General features: G+C 42.0%; 1 protein-coding gene across 1 annotated transcript in view; it reads right to left on the reverse strand.

Moving 5' to 3' along the window:
- Positions 1 to 10892, reverse strand: part of LOC128449065 (myelin basic protein) — a 62957-nt gene extending 52065 nt beyond the window's left edge. The window contains exon 1 of the mRNA XM_053432065.1: positions 10585 to 10892. Within this exon, the coding sequence (XP_053288040.1) occupies positions 10585 to 10603 (19 nt within the window). The 5' untranslated portion in view covers positions 10604 to 10892. The remainder of the gene's footprint in view (positions 1 to 10584) is intronic.
- Positions 10893 to 12323: the final 1431 nt, after the last annotated feature.

The following is a 12323-nucleotide window of genomic DNA, read 5'->3' on the forward strand; positions in this document are numbered from 1 at the left end:
AGATAACAGGGATATTACCGTGCTGCAACATAAATCTTCCTGTCAAGACCTGGTGAGTTTTTTTGTTTTTTTTTATAATGCTGACAAAGAGGGAGAATGGATTAAACTACAACCGCTACAGCAGTAAAACTCCTGGGGAGATTAAGGTATCAAAAAAGATCACGGCTTTGCTCTATCAGACCTCAGATACTTATGTTTTGTGTTTATATTTTTTGGAGGGGAACAATTACGAGCCACACCACGATTCCTCCGTCTGAGCGAGGACAAACAAAGGGTCAGAGAGGACACACCAAGTGATGTGAGACTATGACTCACAGAAAAGACGGAAGTGAGGAGCCGAGTCAACAATGTGGTGTGTTTTGTTCCATGCACCAGGATTGCACATCAAAATGTTCTCAGCCGGTAGATAACATATATTAAATTTTCCCACAAAAGAACATGGGAAATAAAAACATCTTTGGAGGATATGTAACTCATGGTGGTTAGCTTCTGGTTTAATGGGGTTTATTCAGATATGCTACTCAGGCAGAGGTCACTGAAGGCTTAACACAGGAGATGAAGCAGAAAAACACTATGGGCTAGTCAGAGTTGCATCATATTCACATAGATCCATACATCCTGTCCGCTGATCAATGCACAAATCTACAGCGGTTATTGTGGAGTTCAAGAACAGGTCGGTGTGATGATGTTCAGGTGATTAAACAACCTTTTTCAAGATCCTTCACACAGGGAGAAAACCATCACGCAAGAGGAGGGGGGTGTAAAAGTAGGTCATTCCTACCTGGTCTCCTCCTGTGTGAGTACTAGAGGCAGGCTGAGATCATGGGAACACATGGGACTGGGATATAGTTTTGCACAATAGCAATATAACTTCTGTATTGTTAAAGCAAAGTGAGAGGTATGACAAATAACAACCTCAAATGCTCTTGCTTGGATTAGTGAAATAATTAGCTGTTAAGTGTTTGTCAGATTTCCTCATATTTGACTCCAGAGCAAAATAATCTGACATTTTACCTGAGAGAAATAAAGATTTTTATGTGATTTACCTTGATAATAATCAATAATGTTTGATTACAATTTTGTTTTTAGCATAACATTTGTCTATATCGCCCAAGAATGTAAAACCTTACATATGGTTGGTAAAATAACTTTATATAATCCACATGTGACATTTTAACCTCCCACCTCTAATCACTACTGGTCATTTACCAGGATAATGCAAAAAGTAATGGACAGATGATTATGATACTTGATAGAAAGGTGCAGTATGGGTCAGGAAAGAAACCACATTTTGGTGCAGATCCAGCAATTATTGGTGAAAATTATTTAAAAAAAGGGGATTGGGAAATAATAAACCTGCACTTAGTTAGTACAAAACAGTTATTCACATGTAAAAATGAAACTTTGTGGTTTCACAAATTTGTCGAAGTTGCTGTAACTACTTCTTGGTGAGCAACCGCCGGCTGCAGCGAGTTCCCTGAATCATCCCTGTGCGGTTGCCGGGCAACCAGATGCTGCACAGAAGCAGCAGGTGGATGAATAAACTGTTCCAGCACACGACACCCTCAAAATAACTTAAGTTTGAAAAGCTCCAGGTTAAAGGTTTCTCACTCCTACTTGTAATCATGGTAAAGCTTAACTAGCTGCTTCCTGATTCTCGTCTTAGAGTCAAATAAGCAGATTCTAACAGGTCCTTTAAACTGATGGTCACTCAATTGCAGCGGGTAACACTACTGCAGCAGCAACACAGTAATAATGGCTGTATCCTTCCCAAGATCACTCTTCGTATTTCCTTTTCTCCGTAAAATATTATGTTTACGCAGTGGCTACTTGTTACCTCCTTCTTAAATAAGCTTTAGTGGCAGGTTTACCTACAACTAGTGAAGCCTTGAAACTTGGTGTAGGGATTGGCTACAGGCCAAGGAAGAACTCATTAACGTTTTAAGGGGTTAATCCATCTTTTTTGTGAATTACTAAAGGAAAAATAGAGAGATCTTAATGGAAAAAGTAAGAAAAAAATCTACGAATAGGTGAAATTATGTGCAGATCTGGACAATGATCCATATTTTCTTCATCAAAGTAAATAATTTTGAGGGGTTCTTACTTTACAGTAACAAATAACCCTAGCAACTATGTTAGAGATTGGATATTTTGCCTGCGTTTAATGTGAGCAAATTCGGTGTAAATGGTGAATCTGATCTCACTCTCTCTGACATTTTATATGCAGTACGGTGATGAAGGGGCCAATCATCATTTGTCCTGGCTCTGATATTTATGAGTGTGTTTAATTTCGTGCAGATCCAAATAACAATCTGAATCTAGGGGACTTAGTGGAGGTGTGTCTTCTATGAATCCGTTCTAGTTGTAAATAGTTCAGTTAAGGCTGCCCTAGGTATGAAACACTTCCTTTACAGAAATTGTGTTGTTGCAAAAGGTTTTTATTTGATACTAAAACTTAATGTAGATGATAGGTGGCTATGTTAGCTGCGAATGAGAAGGTTATAATCAGGTTATAATCTGTAAGGACCCCCAGCAGTTTACAGGGGTGTCATGACTCTGGATGGTCAGCTGTCTGTGGAAATCTTATCGCAAATCCGCTGATCACATTAATGAGAGGGACAGACAATTAAAAAAAACTCTGAACACGGATCTAAAGTCTGTTTGTGTTTGCTGCAGAGATATCATCTCTGGCTAACAGATGTGAGAGCGTGGAATTCTAGTGAGAAGTGTGTGGAAACTAGTCAGTTTGGTCCGTGCTAATATCTGTCCGCAGATCTCAGGTCCCATCAACACAAACGGGCAGATGAGTCAGTGAGCAGACCTTCTGTCTCTGTAGAGTCTCTGCTCAAAGGGACCATCACAGGTCATATCTCTACATCTGTAACTGACAGTCCTTGCATAGCTCTATACAAAAGACATTCATTTTCCAATATGTGCATAATTGGGATGAAATTCGGACGATTTCTTTGTGCATCCAAAGCACAGGGCAGATCCAGGAATTTGTGCATTGGAAAATAGGACACTTTTCAATATTATATTTATTTAGGAGTGTTTGGTGCCATTTGGTGCAAATCCAAATTAAAAAAAATCAGGATCTAGTCGAATGGGGGGGGGGGGGACGTTGGGCTTTGCTAGAAGTAAGCGTTCTACTGAGTCCCCTCCGAGTTGAATGTAGAATAAATTCCAATGTTTGAAGTTCCTATGATAAGAAGTGCTTCATGCAACACTAGTATTAAGCATCAGAAGTTCGAAGCTGCCATTCCAGAAAAAGAAAAATTCATTACTATCTGGTCATAATCTGAAAAGTTTATTTAGACTTTCATTGTACTATAACAAGAGGAAAAACCTTTCTTGTAATAACAACATACCATTTTTCTTGATATAATGTGAATCAACTGAATATTAGCATATTACCAGATTACGTGGTGCAGCATGTGCACACCTTGCTTCAGCTATTGTGCACACATTCAGTAACACATGTCACCACGTTATATGTCCCTGGCTCTCCCCACTCCCTCCCCTGAATCACTCCGTGTGGACATACAGATAACACCTCTCTCCTCTGAAGTAGGTACACACGCACATCTCTATTTAGCCTTGTCCTCACGACTTTTCAAACAAAAACATATGACTGGGAAATACATGAAGCACTAGAGATGCGCTTATCTGCAGTAGATGTATTCTTTAACCACTGCATGCATATTTGATTCAATAAAAGGCCTGCATGGTATATAACACTGCGCAGGGTCCTGCTGATAAATAAACCTCTTCATATTAAACCATCTCTCAGGCGGCCATAACAGCCGGAAGTAGCAAGAGCACATGTGTATCTGTGTGACGTTTCCTCGTTCCTTTGTTTCGCTTCAAGTTTGCTCTTGTGCAAGCGATACAACGGCTTCTTCTGAACTTGCAGCTGCCCTCAGTGACTGCACTGTGTAATGCTGTACTGCAAGAGTCAGTTACGTAATGAATACGGAGCATGTGGGTCTGTGTGCATGAAGGGGGGGTGCAGAAGAGAGGGTGCAATGAGAAATAGCAATACAGTTACACGCTGCCTTGCAACCGGGGAAGAGTGCTGTTCTATATAACAAGATATTTGAGGTCAGAGGTCAACCTCTGTCCACGAGAGAAGGCATCTGCTTGTATTGTGATGAGTGCACACTGCAGGAAGTCTTCTCTTTCAGCCAGGGCGTGTTCTTCTCTTTGATGCTTGAAGAAAAAGGTGTAATATGTGGTGTTCACCATGATGCCACATCTGATAACTGAATAAACAAGCTCTGCAGCAGATGCAAAAATACAGATATTCTACTTCCTCCGGTACAAAACTGAAGCTAAAATATCCTGCATATCAATACAATCTGGCTTTAGAGTGTGCACAGTAGTGTTCGTGGTGTGGAGCCGTGTTAATGAGGTCGACTGGGAGTCTGTCTCAGCTGCCAATCATGACATTTGTTTTCATGGCATTAAACAACCAATCAAGACAAAAGTTGCAAGGGAAATACAGTGTGATACAGAAACCTCTTTAATAAAAAGGGTTTGTCTTTCCTGCAGGAGCTGTTGAGGTAGGGTATTTGCATCTCTACAGTTAAAGTGCACTTGGCTGCTATATCAGCTTGTTGTATTGACTGAAGAGTTGTCACAGGTCACTTTCATTGGTGATACATTTTTATGGTTGGATACAGTGATCCCTCATGGGATTGGCTTGAGTGCTTGAGGACTGTTATGGTCTCCCCACCACTGAAAACTAACCCACGCAAGGAGTCTGTAGCTCCATGATTTTCTTGTTCTAGAGCTTCTGCCTCCTTCCCAGAGCATCTCAGGGACAACAAGGGAAAGTTGTTTATCCCGGCTCTGTTTCCATCACAAGTCTGCATAGACAGTTGTTTTTCTGCTTTGCCTGTTTACTGAAGAGCAAAGAACTGTCCAAGCCGCAACTTTCCAACGTGATAGAGGAGGCTGGACTATAATGGCAAAGGTGTCCCATTGCATCAGGGTGTGACGGTGCTTTCGATCAGGTCTTTGGCAACATGATGGGTGTTGTTTATAAGGGTATCTGTGGGTGATATGACTGAGCAACCAGTTTGTCTTCACCACGCACATTCTGTTTTATTATTGCTTGTATTTATTTATTTATCATATTTCTATTGCTTTACTCTCTACTTAACTTCCTCAGAAAATATTAAAACAACACGAGCACTTTACTCTGGGGATATACCTGAATACACCTTGTGTTGCATTTTTGTGGTTAGTTTCATCAATTTGAATCCACAGTCAATAAATGCCAAGACATAAAACATTGCTCTTAAAAGGCATGTCAACCGATGTTCATTCAGTATAAATATTGGTCGGAAAGTCAGGAGATCCAGAGGCATGGCCGTCTCTTCTCCAGGAGTTTCGTCGACGCATGCACATCTGTTTTTAAAAAGGCTTTTCTTATTGTGATTAGTTGTGCTGCAATAATTAGTTATTAAGAAAACTATGAAAAGCCACATTAAGCCATCTTCTAAAAAAAGGCCGACATATATAACTTAATCTGCCACTGACAGGTAAACAAGCACACTAGCATATTTGGGTAATGCTAATCTTAAATTTTACAATTTTCGAATCGTAATACATAATAGGCCTGTGTGAAATGTTTGCATTAGTACAAGGCAAACTAATATCCCCCAACAGTATAACACACACCGTTTTCATTTATTAAAAAAAGACAAAACCCATAGTATAGTACTGAGGCAAAGAACTACACTGTGAGTACAAGCCACAGAAATGAGTTTTCTCCATCGGGTGGCTGGGCACTGCCTTATAGAGGAGTTTGGAGGGAGCCTTGAGTAGAACCACGGGGCCCTCACATGGAAACGGGACAGCTGAGGTGGTCTGGGCATCTCATCATGATGCCTAGTGGGCACCTTCTGTTGGAGGTTTACCGGGCTGCCCAGAACTCACTGGAGTGATTTACATATCCCATCAGGAAGAGCTGGAAAGCTCTCTGGACCCACGCAATGATAAGTGGAAGACAATGGATGGATAGATGGATCTTTATATATATAAATGTGTCTAATCTTCAATACCTCAGTCATGTACAGACTTTTCCAGGCCCAGTCATTAGTTCTGGATGAACCCCTGGACTCCCACACAGGTTTTGAGTTCAGTGGCTGCTCTGCAGGAAATAGATAACCCTTGTAATATCTGTAGCACTGAGAGATTTAAAAGAATATAAGGTTAAAACTGTGACTTCCATTGAGTGAAGAGGAGGAAGTGAAGAAGAGGAACAAGGTACAACATGCATTGTATGGGTGTATACAATGCACATACACAACATGTGATGCACCACACACCTTTTCTTTAGGGAGGAGATGATAAAGACATGACCGCAGGGCCTGGGGCTTGTCTAATACTGACTCCTGAAACTCATGTGTCTCAATCTAACCTATTTGTATTTCTACATAACAATGAGAGGAACAAAACAACAAAACTAATGTCAACCTGGCAATATAATAATAAAGTGACCATCACCAAAACTATTCTCATAACAACAATTGCAGCTTAGAAAACACAGTTACCACAACAAGTTGTTCAAGCTCTGGATTCCCCTACATATCAAAACATGGCTTTATTAAGAGCAATACTACATTTTTTCATAGCATTGACAAAACCTGAAATACAAATGCAACGATGTAAGAAATTTGTTTGATTTATGTCTTCATAGCTTTCTACCCAACTAACTACAGTTAAGTAGTTAACTACTTTTATTTCATCTATTTGTAAACCATTTTATCCGTCTAATAATACTAGGAGTATTTTTTATTTTCTAAATCAATTATACTTTAATCAACTTTTAAAATGAAGAACTTTGAATTGAACAAACCTGTATTAAAAGCTGTTTTCAATATAATAATAAAGCTAGACTGATTCATTGATTGATGACTAATGATGAGCATTATTTCCAGAAAACCTTTTAGGCTAAAACACGGTGGAAATGACCTCGTTTCGAACACTTGGATGACACCACACGAGCAGTATGGAGGCTTGTTGTGTATTTTCTGTTGTTTTATTACATCTGAGGCTTAGTGGGGAGGAGATTAAGTGTGAATTTTCACTTTAAGATGGAGGGTGCATCTGTGGAGAACTTCTGACTGTCACAATCATATGGAATACACGATAAAGCCCTTCTCATCCTAACATCACCGTATCTTCATCATGACCATCACCACTCCCAGGCAACACTGTCAGCCAGTGTGGTTGGAGCTCAATTCTGTGAATAAGTGAGGGCAGTGGTGCACTGGAATGAAGCTGGAGGAGACGTCAGAGGTTTGTCAGCTCAGTGACCGGCGAGTCGTGACTGTCTGGCTGAACAGCAGCTCCACCACAGAAAGACGCCTCTGGGTTCCAGCTGCCTGTCTGAAGCATCAGGACCAGCGCTTTCTCAGATCTGTACTATCTACCACGAGATAATAGATGGAGGGGGTGCGAACATCTGGACAGCTGTTACTGTGCACATTTACCGACAAAAATGGTGGGGGGATAATACTCCCAGCCCCCAGGGGTCTAGTGCTTTCTGAAATTATCGCTTTGGTAATTCAAGCACATATTTGTTTTGCTTCGTTATGCATGGGCACCTCCTGTCACTCCCCGGGGGGTTCTAGTGATAGGACCTCAGGCTTAAAGTGGAGATACTGCCACTGCCACCTGGGGTTTGCCTTATTCCAAGCTACAACCTCTCCATTGGATCTGGAGGAAAATATAGAATCAACTCCACCATCTGGTGTGATTTCCATGAGGAGCTGACACACTACAGGCTGTGACGCCACAGCAGAGGACAGGATACGCTGTCACCGTAGCACCCTGAGGCGACGCAGTGACAGCACCACGCCTTAGGCAAAAACTCACAAGACGATTGTGTTATAGGTAATGTGACTCAACCTGTCTGCCAAGAACAGGCGCAGACAGGAAGGGAAGTGAGAGAAGAGAGGAAGTGTACGAGTCAGTGAGGACGGAAGTTGACTAACCTCAGTGCATCACCTGCAAAGATAAAGCAGATGTGGATGTGGTGCATGTGCAGTCACTCATACATAAAGCGAGCAGAAAGAAAAGCTTCATTCGTTACGGGAAATTATGAAAGAACCAGCCAACTTTCCATATAAGTGTCTGCAAAACTACACTCAGGGTCGGTTTGCTGCTATAAGCCCGTCTTGTGCCTAAAGACAAAGGAATGCCAAGTGAGACACGTGACGGCTGAGAAAACCTCTTGGCATTTTCTCCCCTAGCTGAGCTGAGGCCAATCCTGTAAGAAGGCAAAGGAATGCAGGTATTCGCCAGGCAAACACAGCTCTCTCCCAACACTGCCTGAAGGTTACATTTCAATAGCTGGCACCTTTCCACGGCATCTACAGTCACTCGAAGCTCTTTCTGTCCCATTAATAATCATTGACCTCCCATCAAATCCATAAGATCCTACCAAAAGAGATTCCAATCACCGCTGCTCCAATCTGTCACTAAAGTGAAATATTATTAGCACAATCATCTTATCTGACAATGCTGTGACCGTGACGGCGTGTTATTCAAATTTCATGGTGAAGCTAATTAAAACGTGAGATTCCTCTGTTTTTCAGCAAATCATGATTTGTGCTCTTTATCCTCTGAAGATAGACACAATGATGAATAAACGCGTATGTAATGTGCATCAAACCAGAGCCAGAGGTTACCTTGATGAGTGTTGTCTGACCAGAGGATCTGCAGGGCTGCAGGCTTTAATAAATCAGTGCAGTTCAGACATAAGCGGCCACTCATGTGTGAGCTCTTTATTTATAGACCGTGTATAACAGTGACAGTGCGTTAGCAGATCGCTAAAGCTTTGGCCTCTGATCTCTTGTTTTATATCGAAGTAACCATGTGTAAATCTATAGAGCTCAAAGCCTGTCCTGGGATCTTCGACTGTTGTCCTATACTGCTGTTCTTTCCACCGACAGTGCAGTGGTTAACAGCTGCTTTCTACACGTACGCCTATGAAGCCTGTACACTTCCTGTTGCTCTGTTTTTAATGTAAAGTCAAGTAACAAGTGGGGCTTCCTGCCGACGGGTTCTAGCCTATACACAGTGATGTAATACTTAATGTCCTCCAGGCTTAACAATGTATGTTTCTGTCTTTTGGATAACAGCAGACCAGTGTGTCCACTGGTCACGACAAGACAGGAAAATACAGGATCGGAAAACCAGACGGCAAGAGAGACAACACTGAAGGAGGTTATGTTTTCACCTCTGTTTGCTATGTGGCTTGTTTCGTATGCATGAGTACATAAAAACAACTGAACGCATGAAAACATGATGGAAGGATGCGGTGTACATCAGGGAAGAACCCGCTACATTTTGGTGTGGATCAAAAGCAGTGGCGGATCCAGGAATATTTTCTTTCACTTTCTTTAATATTGCGAGACAGAAGAAATTGTGAAAAAAGACTGTTGGGCCTTGGCAGATGTGTGTGCTCTACTGAGTGACTTTCTACTGAACACATTTTTTTTTTTCTTAAATAGAAGACATGCCACATGTCTTTAACATGCAAGCAGTAGTGAAAACATTTACAGGAAATGATTCAGTATTCTAAAGTTGATGCAATTGTATTTGTGGTAAATTCCAAGTAGATGTCACATGAGGACATGTTTGTTGTAGTGATCACTATATGATTGGTTCCTTTATGTTATGCACATGATCAAATGTGCTTGGAATCATTCATACATTATAATTAAATTAAAAAAAACTGCTCACAGTCACAGTGGGTCAGTGCTAATATGTTCACATCCCCCTCTCATTCCTGAGTGCAAACTCCCTTTAGAATCCTCTAATTTAAATGTGGCACGCTCTGGAACACGTTGTTATACCTCGTGTAACACTACATTAAACATCAGAAGAATCTACTGGACCTACTATTGAATTCGGCTTATGTTTGACCCCCATGTAAACGCTTATGTTTGATGTAATTGAACTGAACAGCTGGCTTCCCTGTTGGTGCACCAGCCCTCTGCCACCACAACACAGCGGTGTTTCCGGTAGAGAGCGGCACGAAGCAATCAGAGGGAAACGTGAATGTTATGAGCTCACAGTCTTGTTTGGTTTGCTGCGTGCACGCCGATTTCAAGAGAACCCTCTCACGGTCGAGATCAGACCTCCGTCCTTCAATCACCGCTGTGAATTCTATCACTTCTGAGCAAAGACGCGTTAAAGTGCCGGGTGTGTCGGCTGTGATTGGTGCAGCCGCACAGACGGAGAGAGAGAGGGTGTTTGTAGTAGTGGGGGTTGCGGGGAGAGGAGGGGGACACAGTGGAAGCACATGACAAACAGAGACACAGGCTGATGCTTATTATTAAACAACATATGCTCAGGCTGACTTAAGGTGGACTGGGAGGACACGGCCACACCACGACCACATGTCCCCCTGCAGGTCCGTCCCTTACGCACAGTAAACAAGTGGACGTGGAGCGCGTGTTTACACCGCGAACCACAATAAATACAAAGCAGCGGAGTGGGATGCAAACCATGTGTTCGTCTGAACGGGCTTCGCTTGCATCGGTGTGCCTCGGTGTGTGCACGTACCGTTCTCCGGTTGTGTCATCTACAGCTGAGAGCCTCGGACTGGATGTGGCCAACTGTCAGTCTCCTTTCCCCCAGCACAGATCCACGGTGCTCGGCTACAAGAAACACCTTCGCCCCCCCTTCCTGATCATACGCTGCCCCGATCACTCCTTCACAATAAAGACCAAAAAAAATCTGAAATAAAGTTAAAAAAAAGAAAAGAAAAACACAAACGTATCTCGGCGCTTCCTGATTGAGGTACAGTGGCGCTGATGATGTTTGTAAGGGGTGGGGCGGAATGCAGCTTCAGTCCGCCAAGATATGTGGGCTTACAGGGCACGCTGGTGCACGTCCGTGCATGATAAGGAGGAGGTTCAACACAAGCACCAGTCTCCTCATGTGATTTTGAAATATGACAGAAAAGGGTCTCAGTTGCTGTGAGTAATCTAATAGCGTCACCTCCAGCACCACTTCGCTTTGCTCTGGACAGTGTCTGTGTGCCTTGCTCAAGGGCACCAACAGGTGACAAGGGGTGAAAACTCCTCTGACAGTGTGTGTGAGGAGGGTGTTCCAGGTTGGTTGGTCCTTGAAGTATTCCAAATATCCCACATTGTTCACTTTGGATTTTTTAATTTTATTATTGTTATCACTATAGATTCATATTTAAAGGGATAGTTCACTGAAAAATTAAATTTCCCTGACTATCTACTCACCACTCTGCCGATGGAGGGGTCTGTGAAGTGTTTGAGTCCACAAAACGCTTTGGGGGTCTCACGGGTAAACAGTGTTGCAGCCACATAAAAAACAATTCAAGTCAATGGTAACCACTTCTAAAAACGTAATAAAGATTACAAACATAACAGGCCTCCATACAGCTGCTGTGGTGTCACCCACTTATAAGTAAGTCCGACCTTCAAACCCGACCTTGACCTTGAAACGGCTTCTTTTACACCGTTAAGCCTAAATGTCCACTACAGGTGTAGCGATCCTAATGTGCACTCCACGCATACTCTTATAGGAGAGCTTGTGTAAAGTGGGAGCGATGTTTGAACGTGAACGAGGCTCAAGAGAAGGATGTCAGAGGTCATTAGGGCTAAAAACTTAAATGACCACGTTTCGAGTGGAATATGAATGTCGGGGCTAACTGACACTTGGATGCCACCACAGGAGCAGTACGCTGGAATTGTATGGACTCCCCTGAATCTCCAGAAGTGTGTTGTGGACTAAAACACTTCACCCACCCGTCCATCGGCAGAGTGATGAGTAGATCATGAGTGAATGTTCATTTTTGGTGAACAATCTCTTTAAAATGATTGCATGTTGCTGGGGATGAATTGATCTAAGTAGCTTTGTAATTTTGCTTCAAGGAAAAGTACAATGCTGGAGTGAAAATACTAATATTTGAGGGTCTAATTACGATCAGATTAGACTATATAGATGTTCTAAATACATTTGATTCATATTTGATATATAGATGGTATATGCTTCATCTAACAGTCAGACAGATGCACATGGATCGCCACATTAAAACAGGTCACTGGTTTATATTAAACATTCTCTGATGGCTGCCCAAGTAAAAGTGCTTGAACAATCATCAATCAATCAAACTTTATTTGTATAGCACCTTTCAAACAAACAGTTCAAATTGCTTCACAAGTGATTGACAAAATGTTACAAAATGATTAATGAGTGCAGAAACCATTGCGCTCATACATTGTAGAGATTACTAAGAAGATGCTAATGTGTAAAATGTACTTGAT

The sequence above is a fragment of the Pleuronectes platessa genome, chromosome 10, assembly GCF_947347685.1.
Source record: "Pleuronectes platessa chromosome 10, fPlePla1.1, whole genome shotgun sequence".
Classification (NCBI taxonomy): domain Eukaryota; kingdom Metazoa; phylum Chordata; class Actinopteri; order Pleuronectiformes; family Pleuronectidae; genus Pleuronectes; species Pleuronectes platessa.